The sequence below is a fragment of the Glycine max genome, chromosome 18 (genome assembly GCF_000004515.6).
Source record: "Glycine max cultivar Williams 82 chromosome 18, Glycine_max_v4.0, whole genome shotgun sequence".
Classification (NCBI taxonomy): domain Eukaryota; kingdom Viridiplantae; phylum Streptophyta; class Magnoliopsida; order Fabales; family Fabaceae; genus Glycine; species Glycine max.
In genome coordinates this window covers 3,708,461-3,730,562 of record NC_038254.2, presented here as the reverse complement: position 1 = coordinate 3,730,562, position 22,102 = coordinate 3,708,461, and the positions used below count along the sequence as shown (strand labels likewise).

At 33.1% G+C, this 22,102-nt stretch overlaps 1 protein-coding gene, 4 non-coding genes and 1 pseudogene across 5 annotated transcripts; 4 read left to right on the top strand and 2 right to left on the bottom strand.

Moving 5' to 3' along the window:
• Positions 1-3,792: 3,792 nt before the first annotated feature.
• Positions 3,793-10,142, bottom strand: LOC100816429 (sucrose synthase 5-like; annotated as a pseudogene).
• A 1,773-nt stretch (positions 10,143-11,915) lies between these two features.
• On the top strand, positions 11,916-12,027 carry LOC113000280 (small nucleolar RNA Z103). Its single transcript, XR_003265571.1, has one exon. It is a non-coding gene; the product is annotated as a small nucleolar RNA Z103 (small nucleolar RNA).
• A 142-nt stretch (positions 12,028-12,169) lies between these two features.
• On the top strand, positions 12,170-12,263 carry LOC113000278 (small nucleolar RNA Z103). The gene has a single exon (XR_003265569.1). It is a non-coding gene; the product is annotated as a small nucleolar RNA Z103 (small nucleolar RNA).
• A 343-nt stretch (positions 12,264-12,606) lies between these two features.
• On the top strand, positions 12,607-12,700 carry LOC113000279 (small nucleolar RNA Z103). The gene has a single exon (XR_003265570.1). It is a non-coding gene; the product is annotated as a small nucleolar RNA Z103 (small nucleolar RNA).
• A 534-nt stretch (positions 12,701-13,234) lies between these two features.
• LOC113000287 (small nucleolar RNA snoR100) lies at positions 13,235-13,341 on the top strand. The gene has a single exon (XR_003265578.1). It is a non-coding gene; the product is annotated as a small nucleolar RNA snoR100 (small nucleolar RNA).
• A 603-nt stretch (positions 13,342-13,944) lies between these two features.
• On the bottom strand, positions 13,945-15,901 carry LOC100812502 (glutathione S-transferase F11-like). The gene is made up of 3 exons (NM_001254482.2): positions 15,692-15,901; positions 15,417-15,465; positions 13,945-14,641 (listed from the first exon to the last, which is right to left on the bottom strand). The coding sequence occupies exons 1-3, from the start codon at positions 15,836-15,838 to the stop codon at positions 14,196-14,198; spliced, it is 642 nt and encodes a 213-aa protein (NP_001241411.1). The 5' UTR covers positions 15,839-15,901; the 3' UTR covers positions 13,945-14,195.
• Positions 15,902-22,102: the final 6,201 nt, after the last annotated feature.

The window sequence follows — 22,102 nt, the reverse complement described above, 5'->3', positions numbered from 1 at the left end:
TCTACGTGAAGGTGTTTGGTATAAGAAAAGTGTTTGTTTCTAAAAAATTTGAAGTTAGTCTCTCCAATAACTTCCGTTATATATGACATTTTATTAATTCAAGCATTCAATATTTTTATATCATCTCAATGATCAGTATACCAAATTTTAGATAAATCATACATTTGTAGTTATTTAATCTTATAATTGACATCTATGTGTATTTTTAAAAGCATATTATACACTAAATTAAATTTATTTAATGAAGTATCAAATAGTTTAAAAAATTTATAAACAAAAATCATACACATAATCAAAAATACTAACAACATACTCTTGGATACATTTCTTTTCACATGTTATATTATTTGTTTTTTTTAAACACAACATATTATATTATTTATTAAAAACTATAAAATCATAAATAAAACTTATTAAATAAAAAATGAGACCTAATAATTTTTTTATTTCTTTTGAATAAATTTCAAGCAATAATAAAAAAATATATTCAAAAGTGTTTGGAAGTATTACTAGCAATTCTCTCTCCCTAATTCTATCCTATCAATACATTTAATTAACAATTGATTAAAAATAATCATATCATATTCTATCTTATCCTGAGATTATACTTAGAGATTTTATCTTATTCTATTATGATTGCCAATTTGAATGAATTATTATTTAATTAGTATTATTATCTGAACTGCATTTTCTTAAAACTATTGAATTGAGCAAGGTTGACGTGAAGTTAAAGTTACAGCAGAAGATCGAACCATCGCCGGCGGAATTCTGAGCAGGCAACACCGCACGCTCTTCATCACTTCCTTCGATTCTTTCACAACTTGTTTTTACCAAAAACTTAAAACTTTATGTTTTCGATTCTATCCCTTTCTCTTGTTAGTAATTAATTATATAAACTAATGTTTTTTGACCTAAATCACAGGTCTAACATGGACAAGAAGAGGCCACGTTCTGACGAATTAGCCAATAACGAAACCAATCCACGACGAAGCCATTCATACCGGCAGTTTCAAAGCTTGAATAATGGCACTGCTGCTACTGCAGATTATGCACAGAACGCATCACTAACAGTATATATAGCTCTTTTGTTCCAATTTTTTCATTCCACGCAACTTTCTCTAGAGCCAATATACGAACAATTCAGAAAATTAGATTCTCATTCCCCTCAACTTTTTTTAATTATACATTCTCAATATTTATTTTTTTAGAGACACATTTCACATACTATCGTTGTAGTTAGTAAGAAAAAAAGCTATTCATCAATTATCGTTGTTATCTATGTCTTTACAAAACAATTATCTATATTTGAAACATTGCATTTTATGTATTTGATGTTTATTGATATGAATTTTAATTAGAATAAAATTTATATATATATATTCAAAATATGTGATATGATTAAACTTATTTACTTTGAATAACATGTTGTGCAGAGACGGTTGTTCATCTCCAGGTTGAAGGAGAATATCAACAAACCGCCACCACTGGGATTGAGACTACACGAGACAACAATCAAATCAATACGAGATACTATGAATGCTAGTTATGAAAGAACAAGAAACAGTGCACCATTAATGGCCAATAATTTACCGGCTGACTTTTTTCCTGCTACTAGTCTTAAGATTGGAGAATATAAGGCAAGTTATGATACTGAATGCAGAAATAAATTTGGGTTTTATTAAAAAGGTTAAATTACTCATTTGGTACTTATATTTTTATCATTCTTACTTTTTTTTAATTTCTATAATTTGAAAGTAATTTTTTTAGTCTCTATAATTTACATTTTAATTATCTTTTAGTTTCTATAGTTTTCAAAGTAAACTTTTTAATTCCTATAGTTTTATGATTCTTACTTTTTTAGTCTTTATAATTTTTAAATTATAGGAACTAAAAAAAATTATAAACTAACTTTTAAATTACATGGATTAAAAAAGAATTAAAATCTAAACTATAATGACTAAAAAGATCACTTTTAAATTATAGGGACTAAAAAAATAAAAACCATGAAACTATATAAAACAAATGAGTAATTTAACCTATTAAAAATAATACTCAATTCCTTGTATAATTATATTTAATAAAATTAAATTTCATGCATAAATGTACATGCATGTACAGTTTTTGGCTACACATAAAGGTACTTTGATGGTTGGATTTTACTATGCTACAAAAAAACTTGCGTGGGAAATATTTGATATAGATGGTCGGATTAAGTACAAGATTGAAGTACCATGGCAAAACATTATGGGCATGCAAGCCATTGTAGAAGAAAGCAAGTCTGAAATTCTTCAAATTGAGGTATATTTTTTTATTTTTGACTTAATAAAAATTAATAAATTAATAATTAATATTTATCCAAAAAAAAAACTTTGTCTGACTTCATCGGACTATTTTTTTTTTCATCAGCTGGCTAAGGCACCACCATTCTTTCGCCACATTGATCCAAATCCACGAAGTCATCCTCAATGGGAGCCATCAAAAGACTTCACTGGAGGTCATGCTTTGAAATACCGGTATGTATTTACATTTATTTGTTTATTTATTTATTGTAATGATTATCGTTATAATTAACTATTCATGTTGAACAGGAGACATTACCTTGGGTTTGCTTTGGGAGATCTTAGCAAAAATTACCAGAAGCTCATACAATCTGATAATCGGTTATTAGAGTTGAGCCGCCAAATACCTTCTTCAAGATTAAGTTCTCCCTTTTTTTGATTCATACCAATTGTCAAACACTTCTTATTAAGTTTTCAATTTTAAAATGATTTTTTGTTGTCTTGAACACTTAAGTGGATAATTTTATACAATTCATACACTTAAAAAAACATAGAATATTAATTTTAAAAAATAAATATATCATATATTATTCATATTTTATTTTATTAGATTCTATCTCTTTATATGTTTGGGGTATCTTCATATTTATATTCTAGACATTATATGTTTGGGGTATCTTCATATTTATATCATAGACATTAGTCGTGTCGAGCTTCATAAACAAGAACCACGCAAGACTTACATGGTTGGCAAACTATAAATTCCAATGACTTTGGGCGAACTTAGAGTCATCATGAATGCAAATCTTGATGTCCTTGCAGCTATCGAAGAGTTACTATTGCTGTAGACTAGACTTAAGTAGATAGTTTCTTTTAATTAGGATTTTAATTTTGTAAGTAGTATCTTTTATTTAGAAAAGGATGACAAAAATAAATAAAAAATGGTTTCACGGGTCATCTATTGTTTCCCCTTGTTATATATATATATATATAGTGTACACCCCACTAGATACATGCCAACAATTCATTCACTCTGCAAGCATAAATTTCAACACTGTTCCAATAACATACAAAGGAAGAGGCGGCATTCTATTATTTCATTTTTGTATTAGATGACGTTCTATTTACTTATGTGGATTATGTAATAACAAGTAAAGGAGGGATTGGTGAGGTGATAGCTATCACCAAATTTTAGGAACTCTTAAAGTAACTTATGAAAAATAAATTGCTAACTTCGTATCAAACAAGCCTATAAGCTAGTTAAAAGAACTTACAATTTCCTCAAACACCTTACCAAATATATTAGTATCTTTCTTAAGTAAAAAAGAAAAGGTAACATACAAGATTATTGCTGGAGCTACAGCTCTCTGATTTCCTCATAAATCATATTGATCACATAGAAATAGTTGTCATTTTGTAGCAAAACATTTTTTTTTAAGAACAAAGGATATACACATGGAGTAAAAGATCTAAGAAGGATCACTGTTGAGTCGTGTCCCATGATATACCCTAGCAATTGACTTGCTTACTGCTTTGTGATCGGGACTTAAGGCCATTAAGCTCCAAATAAGCTGAAATGAAGCAAGAATTTCTTAAGTTCATACACATGTGAAAATCATGAGCTAATCCAAGACAATTAGTTAAATCTTACCTTTGCAATCCAGACTGGGAACGTTTGCTGCAGCAAGAAATGAAAAAAGAAAAAAAAAAGGAGAAGAAAAACAGATGTTAGAGGAAGTTTGTTATACTTGGATTTCGAGGACCAAGTGCCTCCCAGAAATTGCAGAGAAGAAGAAGATGAAAGTAGCGTATATTCTCATTCCTTTGAACCCCTTATTACAAGCTATTTATAAGGCAAGGTTCTTAACAGAATATAGAACCCTTTAACAGAAACTTCTAACAGAATCCTAACAACATTGGCACTTCCTAACTAACTTCCTCGCTGTGAATGCTTCATGCAGCAGGTTGCATGCTTTCCTTATGGGCTGCGCACGTAGCTTCCCATTCATAACATTCCCTGGCCCATCAAAATCACCTTGTCCTCAAGGTGTTGGGGCTACCACCATGGCTTCAACATTCGAACCAGGATCCCAAATTAAAATGGGTGAAGAAATGAGCAGATGGAGGTTAGTGTTGCGGAAGTCGAACCATTTTGCAGTGTAAAAGGTGAGGGGGAAGGAGTGGTCGAGCTCCTTTCCACGGCTGAAGTGCTCCTTGCGGACTCCGAGAATGGTGATCCCGCGGGGTCAGAGGACATGTGAGGGTTGCTGTTGGCGATGAGGGAAACAATCACAATGGGAAGCGGACCGGGCAAGGTTGTGGGGGGCGGCTGTATGAGTGCGACCAGTGGAGGTGACGGCGAAGGTGGTGACGGAGCCGGCGGTGGAGGTGGTGGCGGAGACGGAGTCCGCGGACAGCATTCCGAAAGCTTCTCTTCTTGAAGGTGTGGTGCTGTGCCGTCGGTCCATGATCCTTTTAAGTTGATCCTGTGATTGTTTGCAGGAGCAGCGTGGTGGGGGTGCGGAACTGGTATTGGGTTTGCATTTGAGATCGGAGTGGCAGGGGGAAAACGGTTCAGGAGTTCATCTATCTTTAGATTCATGGAGTGCATGCTCTCGTCAAGACGAGTGAGGACAGCCTCGAGGTGAGTCAAATATCCTTCGTGCTTGCTTGTGTTGGACATGGAAGGGAATGGGTGTTGTGGACATGGTTGCTGGTGGTTGGCTGTGTGGAAAGAATGACTAGGGAAGGGGTGGTGGTAGTGGAAGGTGGAAGCTCCGTACAGCGAGTGGCAGCCATGGACGGCAGCCATGGAAGCTTCGTATGGTGGTTGCTGAAATGAAGGAAGGGTTCTCTCAGGATCGAACAAGCTCAGCAAACGTTTGCGGGTACTCTCAAAATCAATCCCAAGGGATTGAGCTGGATGTACAAAGGGATGAAGGGTGTGCGGCAACGAAGGTGCGTGGAGATGAGTATGGCAGCTATGGAAGGCGGCCATGGACTCTCAACGAAAACACCAATGTTATACTTGGATTTCGAGGACCAAGTGCCTCCCAGAAATTGCAGAGAAGAAGATGAAAGTAGCTTATATTCTCATTCCTTTGAACACCTTATTACAAGCTATTTATAAGACAAGGTTCTTAACAGAATATAGAACCCTCTAACAGAAACTTCTAACAGAATCCTAACAGCATTGGCACTTCCTAACTAACTTCCTCGCTGTGAATGCTTCATGCAGCAGGTTGCATGCTTTCCTTATGGGCTGCGCACGTAGCTTCCCATTCATAACAAAGTTCAACATTTCAGTATCTTTATTGATGGTGCGGCATACCTTGTGCCTTGTTTTCTGACACTTTGCTTCTTGGACACTACTGGTTGTGGTTATTGAGGTTCATGATTTGGAACAGGTATTGTCTTCACCTGTGACATTGACACATCAAAAGTGGCAGTCATTCTTATTGCATGACAATGATTGTTCTGTATATGCATCTAACAACAAAATATGTTGACTTACCAAATTCTTGTACATAAGGTTGTAGAACATCTTGATGTATCTTTGCTTTGCCTCTTTTTGTTCATTGTTAACCCACCTCCAGAAGGTATAAATGCTCCCCATATTCAACATCTTGTTTGCATAGATCTTCCATGTATAGTTACAAAACAAAGTCATGAAAAGGGAATTTCACTGAAAGTTGCTAGCAATGCATTATAGATTTTTAGTTTGTGTAATAGTAATCTAAATGTCAAACAATAATGGTTCTAATCTATGAAATTGATGTTGCATGTTTACCATTCATTTATCCGCTGCAATCCGGCTGCAGAAATTTTGTTCCAATGTGTTGAATCTTGTAAGCATTTTTCAAAGAAATCAGCAATTTTGTTGCTAGATTCTTCTCCATTGTGAGGATCAATGTGGAAGCCAGAGATCCCGTCAACAATGATTTCTGCTGGACCTCCTTGGTTGGTAGCAAAAGTAGGAAAACCACAGCTCATAGCTTCAATGACAGTGAGACCAAATGCTTCATACAAAGCAGGCTGCACAAAAGCTCCCGTTGTGTCAGCAATGAAGCGGTAGAGCTCTCCATTGCAATACCGATCAGTTTGTGCAGCAATCCATCTGAATTGACCCTTGAGTTGGTACTTCTCTACCAAATCATGCATCTTTCTTATCTCTGCCATTTCCTCTCTGTCTTTGGATTTCAAAGGGTCAAAGAAGCCTCCAACTATGACAAGGTTCACCATCTTTCTTAGTCTTTGGTTCTTCCCATACCACTCAACTAACCCGGTTAAGTTCTTCACAACATCAAACCTTGCCATTGAGAAGGTGATGGGTTTTCTCCTGTTTTCTAGATATCCACTGTTTCAAGGAGATATTCAGCAGAGAAAACTAACAATTTTGGAAGAATATAGTCATTCTTTTCTAAACATTAACCACAAAAAAAGCAGCAACTAAGTCTCTTACATATGCTCATTGGTATCAACTTTACTATACAATAGGTCTTCAATGGAAGGATAGAATTGAGTGAGTCTTCAGTCTTTGTCTGTGTAAGGGAAATAGACAGACTGGTCAGCTCCAGGTGCAGCTATGTTGAACTTGGGATCAAATACATTTATCCCTGAAACAACCCTACACAGCCCTGGGAGTGTAAATGCAGCATGACTTTCATATTGTCCTGGTCTATCTTTGCTGCAAACAAGAACTTTCAGAACTTAGTATGTTACAAACTTCAATTGATTTTTCTTCTTTATTTATTAATTTTCTTTTTTCTGTCAATTTTGATATCGGTACTGCTTTATAAACTATGTAAGTAAATTTCTTGAGTCTGCCAGACAATATTCCAATTTCCAAGTAATAGAAAGAAAGGATGTCATTTTTTATATTTTCTTTTAATATGACATCTAACCTTCCAGCAATTTCCTGATAGGTGCTGGTTATGATGAAATCTGATTCATTCATTGCAATTTTATCAGCCATGAATTGACATGAGAAGTGATACTTGGGATCTAACTCTTTCCACTTGACATCTGAATCTTCATACTTAGTCTTCTCTAAAGCATGTGCGATAGTTCCCTGGTTTCCAAGCAACCTGGGGAATTAATTTATGCAGCAAAAAAGGATATCCTTACAGCCACAAAAGTTACTGAATAGGAAAATTTCAATAATAGGGTAGTAACCTGAGTTATCCTAAGTTTGTTAGCCATAAGAGATGCTACCAAATTCCCATCAGTGTAATTTCCAATAATAAGATCTGGTTTTCCTTCCATGAGGTTGAGAATCTTGGCTGTCGCATCCTATTAACATGAACCGTAAACTGATCAGATGGAAAATTCAATACAGATAAAAGCTACCAAGTAAAGGTTCTTATAGCACATATATATACCTTAGTAAACCTCTCAAGATATGGATAAATGTCAAAGCGAGAAACCCATTGACGCAAGATTCCTTTATGTGTAAAAAGGAACACGTAGAATGTTGGAATGTTTGGTATCAATGATTGGTTCCAACTCCTGATTGCACTCGGTTCCTTCAGCATCTGGGATGAGCCTTGTCACCTGTCATGGCCAATAATATACTTGCATAATTCTATTAAAAAGCAAGTTGTACATAAACAGAAAGGGATCACTTTTTTGTATGATAGCTTACCACAAGAATCTGGGGCTTTACATTTAGGCCTTGTTGCTTAATTCTGAGCAGCAACTCGGCTTCAAGAGCTCTAACTTGATCCAATATGTAAACTACCTGTTCCAAATTGCAAAAGATGAAAAGCATTCCCAAGATTTTCACTTAATAACTCGTATTTAGAAATGTTACCTGTCCACCAGTGTCTGGCAAGCCAAGAACATCTGCCTGTCCAAAATAACCATGAATAGAGAATATCACAACATTGAAAATTGTAGGAACTCTGCTAAAAAACTTCTCCAGGTTCACTGCATCTGGAGCTTGGAGTATTTCCGACCGAGTTCCCATTGTCTCCTTCACTCTTCCTGCAGTATCTCCCCATCCACTCTCAAAAACCCCACTCCTTGAGCCTATGAGTGAAAATGGTATTGATATATTAAATTAGTGAGTACAAATATAGTACACTTTTTAAGAAATGTGAAGGGGTTTACTTAGGCTCAAAATCCTGATAAGGGGCATCCTTTGGAAGTGCTGAGAGATGTCCATCAGCCACCATCAGTGCCAGCTGAAGCTTTGCAGCAGAGCTGAGGGTGTCACTGATCATCAGGCTCTACCATTGTAGATGACAAAAGGGATTATTAATGTTCAATAGTATGTTTAAAGGAAAAAAGAAAGTTGCTGGTAATGTTCTATCAAGTTTGATGTTGTTATTCCGCTTTCTTCTCCTTGATGATTTAGTGATACTAAGTAGTCCACTATAGGTTGTGTTTTGGTCAGTTTCCCGCTAAACCTTGAAGTTAACAACTTTGAAACGAAATGGAGTCCATTTCCAATTGAAGAAGGCAGGGTTAAGTTTCGAATAGGGAAATCAAATGCTCCAAAATCTGCTTCAAATGAGTTTTCATCATTTGCCCTGCAGCACAGACCCAAGTTCATGATCAAAACAATGTTGCCGAAATATAAAATATATCTAGCTGTTGTAGACTACTTTCATGTGGCAAGGTACAACTATTGAACACATGAGTTGATATATTTTGTTAAATTGGGCCAGTGCTTCTCTAGTCCTACACTTGAAAGAAAACAATGTATATTAATATGATATGATAGTAACATCAATTTATTACTTGCTGTGATACATGAATTATCGCGTACTAGCTTTAAGTTTTTTTTTTTTTACTGAAGCTTTAAGTTAGTTACAGTATAAATAAATTATGATTTCTAAGCTAATAACCTATGAGACTTAATTTTCTATTTCCCCCCTCAATCCTTGTAAATTTTTGCTTAAGAATTTTGTTACATTTTATTATTTGTTGTCCGTAAATATTGAGCTGGACCAATTTTGGAATGCTATAGAAGTTTTCTGCTTAGTTTTCACGTCTTTTTTAAGAAGGAAAGCTACATTTCTGTTGGTTGTCAGGGTAGAGGGAATTTCGGTTGTGTAGCTTTAATATTCATATAAGGGAAAAGTGGAAATAGATAATCATTGATGAGAAATTGACAGAAACTTTTTAAGTTCATAAATTGCTATTATGCCACTACACAAAAAGAAGAAAAATTGTTACTAGATTGTCTTGTATAACAATAACAAGTGAATCTCTATAAATTAACTATTGTTTTGATTAAAGATAAGACATTATCTGAATTGGGGTGAGTAAGCATTGCTAAGAAGATAAATGCAAATGAGGGCAGAAGGGGGATGGTGAGAGAAGTTGTTTAGAAGGTAAAAGGCAAAAACGTGAAGAAACATGACATACCATTATTCGTCATATACACTTTTCTTGAATTTGAGGTAATCTGCAGAGGATATAGGTTCAACTTAAAGATCCTCTGAGCTCACTCTTACAAATTCCCAAACTCCAGGATTTGGCCTTACTGCAAAGGCAACATAAGGCGGATCAACAGCAACTTCCTGAAAGTATCAAGTGTCCAACATTAAAATCCAGAGGCTAATAATAATGTCACATAATAGCATTCACAAGGTGAATTAAAAAAAGCAAAGTAAAAACCTGTGTACAACTCAATAAGAAGCCAAGGTTCCCCTCCAACAATTGATTCCTCTCATTGTTGTCATCTATGACATGCTCCATTTCTTCCATCAAGTTATGAAGTTTTATGGTCCTTCTCCCCTTCTCAATGTACTTAGCAAAGCACCTCTTCACATGGTACCTACTTCGCCTCATTGCATCATCAGGCATGCCACTGGTTACGAATTCTTTGCCTCTCAAGAGCGGTGAAGAAGCCATTTCAAGAGATAATGAAAGTGAAGGAATTAAGGTTTGGAAACTCATGAAGGAAGGTGGTATGTGGTTGTTTGCTCTATATATGGAGATGTGTCTCATTCTCAATTTATATGCTTAGCTATTTGCGGGTACATTATTATTATGATTTATGAGTCGTGACATAACTTTTTGGGGTGTAATTGGCCCCACTATAGAGGTGCAAGAGTTGAGGAAGAACCTTTGCAATGGACAATGTGAATGGATAAAATTGTTATTTTTTGTTAGCAGATGACTTAAATCCGCAATCTCTTTTTCCTTCCCTCCTCCTAGAAAATACAAGAATATATGTAAGATCCCATGATAAAAACCTCCCCAAAAGTCATTAAATACAACATTTAATGTTTCAAAAGTTTATTTTCTAAAGAATGAAGAATCCTTAATGATCATAAACGAAAACTTTCTCAGTCATATAAATAACCCAGGATGTTTATAATCAAGTTATTGACAACCCTGTAACATTCAAGTCAACGTGAACATGAAATCTCTAATATCTTGATTGTATTGCAAATTATTGCCAAGTGTTTATAAATAAAAATAAAATACTTGTACTAAATTTATATATTCGTCTTGTTAAGACAAAGTGAGTATGTAAGCATTACCTCCTTAATCTTTTTTCTTAAAAAATCTCAAGAAATTTTGTGTTCAAAGAATATTTTAGTTGAGTTTGGAAAAACGTGTGGATAAAAATACTTAAGTTGTTGTTTAGAAAAGCAAGTCACAATTATTATTAAGAAGATATTTGCTCCTTTATAATTATCTATGGTTCATGAATACGAACTATAAAATATTTTTTTTTCTAGATTATTTTAATTTTTAAAAAGTATTTATAAAATAGTTTTAAAAAATTGAATTTGGAATGTAAAAGTGGGGATTGGAAAGATAAAATTAATATATATATATATATATATATATATATATATATATATATATATATAAAGAATATAGATAACAAAAAATTGAAACTGGAAAACAAAAACAATATAGAGATATTTTAGTTTTTAATTTTAAAAACCAAAAGAAAGTATTAATGTTAAAATTACTCTTTTGAAATATTTTTTTCAAAACAAAATATAAAATATTTAAAAAAAACAAGAGCAGATTATTTTCTGAAACTTTTTTTTTGAAAAAAAAATATATTTTAATATCATTTTTTTATTCGGTTCCCACTCATAAAAAAATTAATTTTTTATTCCTTTCTAATGTGATATGTGGGCTGATCAGTAATGGACTGAAATAGGCCCACTGGGTCACCTCTGCTAACCTCTTTCAAAATCTATGAAACCCTAAATTAGGGTTTCTACGGCGCACCTTCTTTCATTCATCCCTTTATAAACCCCCTTCATCGTTTCTCTATTCATTCGCCACTCTTCTCTCCAAGTATCAATCTTAGAGTGTTTTTGTTGTAGGGTTCGATTTTGCGTATTGGGTATGCCTCATTTGTGGCGATTCTCGCGTCAATATACTGATTACCGGTGCTCTGAATCTAATGGGTACTGTGTATGAGCTGACGCTATAGCAATCCCTTTCTGCAATCTCTTTTGTACTGTTTTTATTTCAGTTTCCATTGCAGAGTAGGAAAATTCTCTGCTAGTTTAAAAAAGCCCTCAATTTTACTTCTTTGTTTCTATTTTTTTCTTCTATTTTTTTAGGTATGGTGATAAGAAATAGGTTAATGATGCCTGTTTTGTTTGTGTGTTTTTAAATTTGAATTTAGATGTGGATAGTGGTAGAGTTGGAAAAGATGTGATGACACTTTCCCCATATGATCGAAGTTGATTCTAACTTTGCTATTCACGTAATTCAATCTTCTTTTGGAGGATTGAAATTCCAAGCCAGAATTCTGATCTCCCTACCAACTCACTTGTTAGAATATAGAGGTTTTAATTAATAGTTGGATTAATAGGAACACGTGAAGTTTGATTTGATAATTGCTTATTGGAATTTTGTGTTTATTTTGGGTATTGGTGTCTAGTAATTGGTTGCACTGCAAGATGGATGTGATGATTATTTCCCCAGATGATCGACGCTGAACATACTGTGCGATTTTTCTCTTTTGAGAAACCAAGCCAAATAAATCTGATCCGTCTATGCATATTTTTTCTATGCAGTATAGGAGGGTTCATAGAGATTTCGTAACGGGTTATCATCTCTGTTTTATTGTCACTTATTGTGCAACTTTATTTCAGTTCTAGGTGATAGATTTGTGATTATAAACTTAGGGTGATTCAAGTTTGTCGTTTTAATCATATGATAATGATTGCAAATTCCAAATATCCCTGCCAACCCAATTTGATTTTTTAGAATGTTTTTAGAACTTTTATTTTAGTCGGATTAATAGGAACATGTGTACTTTTATTTGATAATTATTTGTTGGAATTTGGTGTGTGGTTTTAGTATTAGTTTGTCTATTAATGGATTGTATTGCAAAATGGATGTGATGATTATTTCCCCAGATGATCGAAGCTGAACATACTGTGCGACTTTTCTCTTTTGAGAAACCAAGCCAAATAAATCTGATCCACCTATCCACCTTGCTTGTATGCACTTTAGGAGGGTTCATATAGATTCTTGAATGTCCTATCATCTATGTTTTATGCCCAATTATTTAAAACAGTTCGAGGATTAGTGTGAAATTCAGTTCTAGGTATTAGATTTATGAATACAAATTCTTAGGATGATTCAAGTTGGGCGTTTTAATCATATTTAGTTGTGATCGCAATTTCCAAATAAAGTTTTTCATTTTTTAGTTATACTTTAAAAAATAAACAAATGAAAGTAGGAAGATGTAATGTGTTTCATTGCAAGATGGAATTAATGATTATTTCCCCAGTGAGATCGATGATGAACAAGAGTTTAATGCTTGTGCTGCATCACATGTAGATTGCAAGTTTGGCTCTTTTGTTACACGTACTTGTCATGACAGTATTTGTGTTCATTTGAAAGTCCATAATAAGCTATGGTTAATTGAGATTTGTTTATTTAGATTTTGATTGCTTATATTTTAAGGGAGTATGGGATATGAATCCGTGCACAATAAGCCGATGCTCTGGATCATATAATGAAGGCAGCATGGTTGTGTGCACGGAAATTAAAATTTTAGGTCAACATGTCTGCTCTCTTTGATGAAATTAATGATTAGAGGGCCTGGTTGCGACCTACAGTTCCAATTTTCATTGGTTTAAGTGGTTTTGAATTTTTTTGCTATTCAGTAAACATTGGAATGGTAAGTAGATGGGAATCGCTTCCTTGCTACTTCCAATTTCATATATGAGGATAATAGGGCAGTTATTCTATAAGACCTGTGACAAGAATTGCAGGTACATTAAAATTGTAAGTTTACATAAATAAAAATAAAGATGGTCAAAACCAAGGTAATCCTACTAGAAATAAAAATGTCATAATACAAAAATAGACATTGTGACCCAAACAGAACAAGTTATCATGGCACCATCACAATTTAACCAAATAAAGGTTTTCTTAAAATAACAAGGTACAAATAAAAGTTTTCTCTTGAGACAATTTGATGCAGTATCTCTTGCATTTGAGATACAATGGTATATATAAAGGTTTTCTTAAATTAACAAAGAAAAGGTCATGCTTCTCTTAAATCCGAAATTCCAAATACAAAAGTTCCAAACACCTAGTGTTATACATTTAACTCTTTCAATAATTAAACAAAAGATACAGTAGACTGATTTTTCTTTGAGATGTGAAACTTGCGACAAAATACGTACTGACTTTTTCATAATAAAGTTGTAAATTATTGAAGTTCTAAATATATAAAATTTATTGGCCTTTTATGTTTTTACTTAAATGACACATAAAAAGAAACGGAAGGAAGGAGTAACTTTTATTCAAAAAAGTTACATAAGAATTTTTTTTCCTCATACATAAAAAAAAGATAAATTATTTTTCTCCACGCCATGTATTTGTTGCAGCCTAAACTAAAATAGAGGTTTTGGTTTTTTAATTATTAAACACCTCCATTCTTTAATTATTATTTGGTCACTCTCTTAATTAGTGAATCAAATCCTTTAACTTCTTCCAAGCTGGTCTACTTGAAATTTTCTCCCACCAAGCATTCACATTCTTCCTCTCAGTGACCAAGTGTCCCAATTTAGCTTCCTCAATGAGATGTTCAAGCCCTGGAAGGTGGCTAAGATCAGCCAAAGTGAAATTATCTCCAGCAAGATATGTGCTTTGAGAGAGCCTAGTTTCATACACATCAAGCACCTTTTCTATATCTTGCTCACATTTGTGAGCCAAGGCCAAGTCCCCAGGCTTACCCATCTTTGGTAGGATCACCAACTGAAACATGATATTGAAGCACAAATTGTTGAAGTTGCTTGCCTCTACTTCAAGCCACTGCTCCACCAGTGCCCTCTCCTCTAAGGTTTTACCCAATAGGTCAGGGCCACGGTCAGCATATTTTGATGCAAAATACCTTATAATAGCCCTGGATTCTGCATAATAAATAATAAGATAAAAATTGAGGTATGGAATTAACGACTCCCATGACATTAATTGAAACCAATAGTCAATACAAGACTTCACACTATAAAGTCGTGTTTCAAAATACGATTCATCTAATTTTTTATTAAAAAATTGCCCCCAAAATTTACAAAACTCTATGAGATCTCACGCTATCAGATTATAATATTTGAACATTTTTCATCTTATGAGTTAGTTTTATAAAATTGAATTAGTTTTTAAACTCAAATTTTAGGATAGAATAAAGTCTATTTTAGATTCATTTTCTCTGATTACCTTTATTTGTATACTCTCTAGATGTATTGTCCTAAATATAATAGTGTTTTGAGATCTCAGTCCCATGTTTTTTATGGGATTTAATTAGATTTTGAACTCAAATTTTTTTAAGACTATTGAATATTTAATGAAAAAAGCAATGAAATACAATGAGACATAGAGTGAACTGTGAAGTAAAATATATCGAAATATATTCTGTTGCTTTTCTATTTAGATCAAATTGAAAGGGAACAAAAGGCCAGGTGAAAAAATAAATGGAATAAGAAAAATCTATTATAATCATTAAATTAGGATGAATATATAATACAAAAGGCCAGGTTAAAATGAGTTATTTCTTTATATGATAAACGTAAGAATTTACTAATACTAATAGAAGAGAAAAACATCAAATTTGGAACAACATTAAAAAGGGAGTAACAGAAATTGCTAAAGCCAAAAACATTTTCATTTTTTGGTGCTTTAATTTCTTACCAAAGAGCCTGAAATCACCATCCTCTACAGCTGGAACTTGACCAAAGGGCTGCAAAAAATGTAAATCCCCTTAATTATCAAGGACAAATAGCTCAATTCGTTACATGAAAAATTCTTGTGCAAGAAAATCTCAGAATACAAAATGAACTTCAATCCTACAAAGTATAAACACAGAAATTAATGACAAAAGGTAAGAAATAATTCATTAAATTGAAACTTTGTGTGTGTGCCGCTTAGAACTTAATTAACCAAATTAAGGTATATGTTGAGTCCACCTGTCTGAGAAGAAATTCAGGTGTCTTATGCTCTCCTTGATCAAGATCAACATGCACAAGTTCAAACTCTACCCCTTTCTCTAAGAGGCAAACCAACACCCTTTGAGGGCAGGCTGCACTTGCAGGACCATAGACCTTCACCACCATGTTTCTGTGCCTAAATTAATTATATTTTGTTATGATAATTGAATTTGAAGTTGGTGCTCAAATAGAGTGATTTTGGCATCTTAATTGGGTTCCCCCACTGCTGAATATATATAGCGGAAAGCATAAGTAATAACTAACTATTGCTAGAAATGCCTTCTATACTTAACTGTCCACCAACCGCATGCTGCAACCAGCAGCATGGGGGTTGCCACGTGATGACTTCTTCGTCCCCCTGTTTACTTTAGGCAATCTTGTTTTACCCTCTCACTTTACACTACTCTCTTGACCAATATTTTCACGAGTTGAAAGACTAAAACAATTACACTTTCAACTAACTAAAAAATTATTATTGGCATGACTTATAAGATAATTAATGTAAAAATTAATAAATTTATAATGTGATGATATTATAATTAAATATTAATTAGTATAAAATTATTTTATATTGTCAGTATATAATTTATTTTCTTATATTTTATTATACGGATGAGAAATATTTATAAGTAAATCACAAACCTAATTATGGAGAGGTTTAAATCACAATTTTTTTTCTATTTCAGCATTATACTTTTGTTTAAGAAAATATAAATAAATAACATTCCTAATTTTTTTAGTAAACTACACTCATGGAGATTAAAATTATATTTTTTATTTCATAATTTAAGCTTCTCTTTCGTAATAAAATATATGATATATTTTGGTTTTTCTATAATTATAAGATAAATTTGACATTAAATGTTGGTAACTTGATTTTGAGTTGTTGGATTAAATTTGTGTGCTTGGAATTTTTTTTTTACTAGAGTTATTCTCTCATTTTACACTCTAGATTTTATTGTGGTGTTGAAATTGTGGTTGGATTGTGTTCAATTGTTGAAGAATATGAAAATTAAAAACCTTTTGATAAAATAAAATAATATTAAATTTTTAATCATCAAGTTGGTAAAATAAAACATTGCCAAAAAGTGTAATATTTTTTAGGTGACATTGTTGTATTGACGTGGATTACTCACTAATTTTTATTAATGATTAATGTATGTCGAAGAATTAGGTTAATCAACTTTAGTGATATCTCTCCTTTCAATCACATTTTTTTATTCACAAGATTTAAACTCAAGACTTTACTTAAGATATCAGAATTCAATACCACTTAAACCAACCACAAAGCCTAGACAATTAATTTTTGTTCGAGATTATTTTCACATGACTAAAACTTCCTACACCTGCATATTTTACTTCCTACACCTCGTTACATTCAGGAAAGTCCAATCCAAAATGTGATGGGATACATGAAGCAAAATGTGGAGATGCAAGAAGTAACCGTCTTTAAATATGTTGAACAAAGTGGTGGAGTTAATGGTCCTAATATGTTGGTTAGCCCATTCGAATGCATTAGAATTTGGATACCAAAAGCTAGTCTATTAAGCACATGCCTATAAGGGAAAAGGCTATTGCTTCCTGCACTTTCTAGTTGTTTCTTGCACTCCTTTTTGCCTTTCAGAATGACCAATTCAAAAAAGGTATAAAAAAATATTTTGGAAAAAGTGCATGAAACAACTAAGGAGGTGTAGGAAGCAATAGCACAAGACAAACTTTGTTTAGTTTCCAGGCCCAAAGTATATATTCATGGTTCCAAGCTAGTTAGTATAGTAGGGTAGTAGGGGGTTGTTATAAACTCCAACAAGATTGCCAATTGGCCCCTACCAGCATTCCAAAATTTAAAAATATGCATCCCACAATGCCTAACAGAAATACACTTGTGTTGCACTAATGGGGGTGCGAAAAACATTGTGCAAAGGAATTGCGATTCTGTTGTGCAATGTAAAATGGAATCATGATTTTGTTGTTTTTTTCGCACCCTCACTTGTGCAACAAAATTGTAATTCTGTCTGGGTGTGTGGAAAACATGAACAATGGAACCACGATTATGTTGTGCAAGTAGGGGTCAATTAAGCATGTACAAAAGAAGTGTGATTTCATTGTACTTTTTTTTTCTTGAAAAAATGTACAATGGAATTATACTTTTGTTGTACATTTTTTTAGGAAAAAAATGTACAACGAAAATATGATTTTGTTGTATATTATGCAATGGAATCATACTTCCATTGTATTTTTATTTGTTTTTTTAATAGTTTGATAAATAGAAATAACTTATGTATTAAATCAAATTTCATAGAAATGTCTACTACTTGTTGAGATATACATCCATAAAATTAATTGAATACACATTCAATGTTTAAAATTATTTCAATACATAGAAATGTCTACCATATATTGAAATCATCTAGCTGAATAAAATTGTATTGAGTTGAAAGCTCGCACACGTTTCATGTCAACCTTTTTCCATGAACGGGCTTCGGGTGTGCAGTATCTTCTCCATTGTGGTACAACAGGAGACAAGAACAATTATCCTTTAAAAAAAGCTACATGATCATACAAAAAACAAAGTTACCAAATAAATCAATATTAGATTACAAAAGTAAATGGTATCTTTAGTGGTAGGGGTAGGTAAAGGGACTCAGGTCCATGGACTGGCCCGCAGGGCCCGCAGTCCGCACGGTAACGGGTCGATTTTTTTAAATAGTTCATAGTTATGCAATATTTTTGGGTCTGCCACACTTAATCCATGGACTGTGTGGGTTTGGCCCGCGGGTTGCCCGTAAGCCCGCTTAATCCATGGTTTGAGAATCCCACCAACTACAACACCTTAAGAATCTCGCTTAATCCAAATCTTTCATTGTTGGCTTGTGATATTTTAAGCATCTAAATTACAACAATAGCTTCCTAATCGGCATTTAGTATTGGCTCACGGGAGCTTAACAAATATCGAACTAGGCTTCTTGGTAATAATGTGCAAGGCTTGATATGTACTAAAAATTTGTTAATAGGATTTGATGAGAAAGGTAAATAATGTGTAATAATTGTTGTCTTTTAATCACTTGAGTTGATTCTAATATTTATTATCGTTTTGAGTTTTAAGAAAAGAATATGAAGATGTGGAGATGGAGAAGGCTCAAGCTACTTTAAATATGGAATCATTTATTGTTGGAGATGTTTAAGTTTCATATTTTAGATTTATTGTTTGGATTTTCTTTTGTTAAGACATTATTTATTTTATTTATGTAATTGACTAATTATTGATATTTTATTTACATTTGTGTTGAACTTAATTTGATTGTGTTATATTTTTATTGAAATTGAAATTCTTTTAAAACTAGGCCCACAAACCGGCCCGTTTGACCGGCGGGGTCCGCGGGGCAGGGGCAGACCAATTTATTAGGTCCGTATAAGAATGCGGGACGGACTGACCTGATCCGCTGTCAATGCGGGCTTATGCAGGCAGGCCGACCCGCTTACCCACCCCTATTTAGTGGATAATATATACCTACACAAAGTAATTTCCATTAACAAAAAAATTGCAATGAGACAGGATGCCATTGGTGCGAGACTCCTAAGTGGAAAGAAGGTCCAACTTTGTAGCCTAGATAAGTGGACCAATATAACATCATACCAACTAACAATGACATAACTCATGTCGGGAATAGTCATCCCATTTGAAATGGGTATTGGGCCATGTTCAACATACAAAGAGGCTATTAATTCCAACAGTGTTTCTTCTTAGCCAAATAATTAAACATTAAAAGAGTGTCATGTTCGAAGTTTCCAAATCAAATCTTGGCAAACAAGAAACTAAAACTCCTCACCTGGCCTAACAAAGCTTCAATTGTCTTGTAACCATAGTTTCCATCTGATGTAACATCATTAATCTTCAGAATGTATTATTGCAATTCATCACGAAATTCATCCATATAATGATCCATTTTTTCTTCTTGTTGTCACAACCAGCCTTGTGAACCACACTTGGAGTTCCCAAACTACCAACTATTGTGTTCATTTCATCGACGTGCTCCCATGTTGAAGGTTCATGTTTGGTAGATTTCACAAACTGTGATGCATCCTTTGTATTTATCTTCGTTGAATGGGGACACATCAAAGTGGTATTCGGAACTGCAAGTTCACAAACTTTGGTCTTTAAGGTGATTTCACCTCAAGAGTCACTTGTGTTGTTTGAACAACAAATGGATAACATCTTTCGATGTACATAAGAATGGACTTCAAGGGAATGAAGCCATATATACTGATAAATTCAATAAGTTCACAAACACATAGTAGACCGTGAGTAGCTCTGAGTGTATAGCCACAAGTAAAACTATCAATACCTACGGTGTCAACTTGTTGCAACTCATGGAAAATGATGTATTATGTTTCTCTTGATACAAAGCGGTGTAACTTCATATATACCTCGGTATTAAACTGTGTTCAACCACATTTATGTTTTTCTACAATGAAGTCTTAATCATCGTATGTTGTAAGACAAACATGTTATTTATTTCATCCCAAATAACTATACAAATCTCTCATGTTATCAAGAAGCAACTTCTTCATTCTCACATGTGCGCCTCAACCCTATTATGTAACAAAAAGAAATATTAAAAATACTACGATTAACAAAATGAAATGTTAAAAATAACTAGTGTCAACAAATTTATGTACCTATTTATTGTTGTGTTTCCAAGATACATGATCCGATCAACCCATGTTTATACAAACTTTTCCTTAAAGAAATGTACAATAGAATTATGATTCTATTGTTTACAAACAAGGAAAATAAAATACTTTGCACAAGGGAGAGATACATGAGACAAGGAGTAAAGAGAGGGAAAGAGGAAAAGAATGAGTGAAGAAAAAAAAAGAGAAAAAAATGATGGAATATTTTCTTCATTACAAGGGTCTGGTAGGAACTAATAGTAATTTTGTTGGGGCCAAACAGTATGTCTGAAACAAGTGTATTGGATCACATAAATTCTTGGGATGGATAGTATTTAGTGGCTCTTTTAAACAAATCCAATTCAAGAATAGTCCTAACATTTCCAAAACACACAGGGGATGGGGAACGAGAATGATATGAATAATTTGTATCCTCCCCTAATAAAATTGTTAAATATTTTATTAATTTCTTAAAGAATGTTTGGAGATGATTTTCTGAAATACTGATCTTTCTGAAATAAAATTGCTACCAATTCAACATTCTCTCTTTTGTAGGTTAGGCATGTCTCTTGTCATCTACTTTAGTGGATCATATTCTTCAATAATAAAGAACATGTTAAAAGAAATCATGTCAAAAAGATATAATGGAAAAAGATGTAGGCCATATCCAAATGCTAGCTATAATGGCAATAGATAAAATTGTGTGAAAGTTGGAAAACAATAGGATTTTTGTTACTAAACTGAGAACAGATATGGAAGCATTATCCTGAGGAATAGTCTTGCATAGGAAGATATGAAATTAAATGCACTTATAAGTTCTAACGAACGCGTCAAATTTGAAAATTCTCCAAGAACCAAAAGAATCGTAGCCTTTTGGTACCGTCTTAAATAAGGAAGACGGAGTCGAAAGATAACATAGTTTGGCATGTTATATGAAGTCATTTAATGCTGGTAACCTTGCACTATCAAAGGCTTAAGTTTTGAAGATGATGAGAAACGAATAATTGGACACCAAAGTTAAAAATCTTCGCACCCACTATATAATAAAAACTATTGAGTAATGCATGACATTAGTAAACAGTTGGCAGATGTGACTTGATGCATTAGAAGCTCTGAAAGCGACTCTCCTTCGATTCTATATCTCATTTGATATCTAAAGTTTCATCATCACTGCTTTTGCAAGTGGAAAAACTATCTTTACACTATCTTAATGATGGCCACAAAATTCCCCTCAAATGTTGGGAGCATCTAGGATATAGATTACAACTTCTTATGTAATAATTTAATTATATATAAAATAAAATTTTCTTAAATATTATTATTTATTATAAATCCTCTTCTGATGTAGTCTTCTAGATCGATCCATTTAGTAAATGACTTAGAGTTCCAAATATAGATTTAAACTACCGAAATCAAAGATGAAAGGTAAATAGGTTAACAGATTACAGGTCAAATTATTTAGTTATTATTTCAATTGTACGAATATGTATAATTTATAGATTGATTCGCTAGAATTATTAGGTTAAAGAATTACGAGTCAAATAAGTTATTAATTGAGTCGTATGAATGAATTCGTGTAATGGAAATAAAAATGTGTAATTTATACTTAAAAAATATAATAAATAATGAAAAAAAGGTTATACACTCACCATATAAAAAGTTTTATACAGATATTTTGTCATAATTTATTATATATAATAAATTTATTAATTGTTAAAA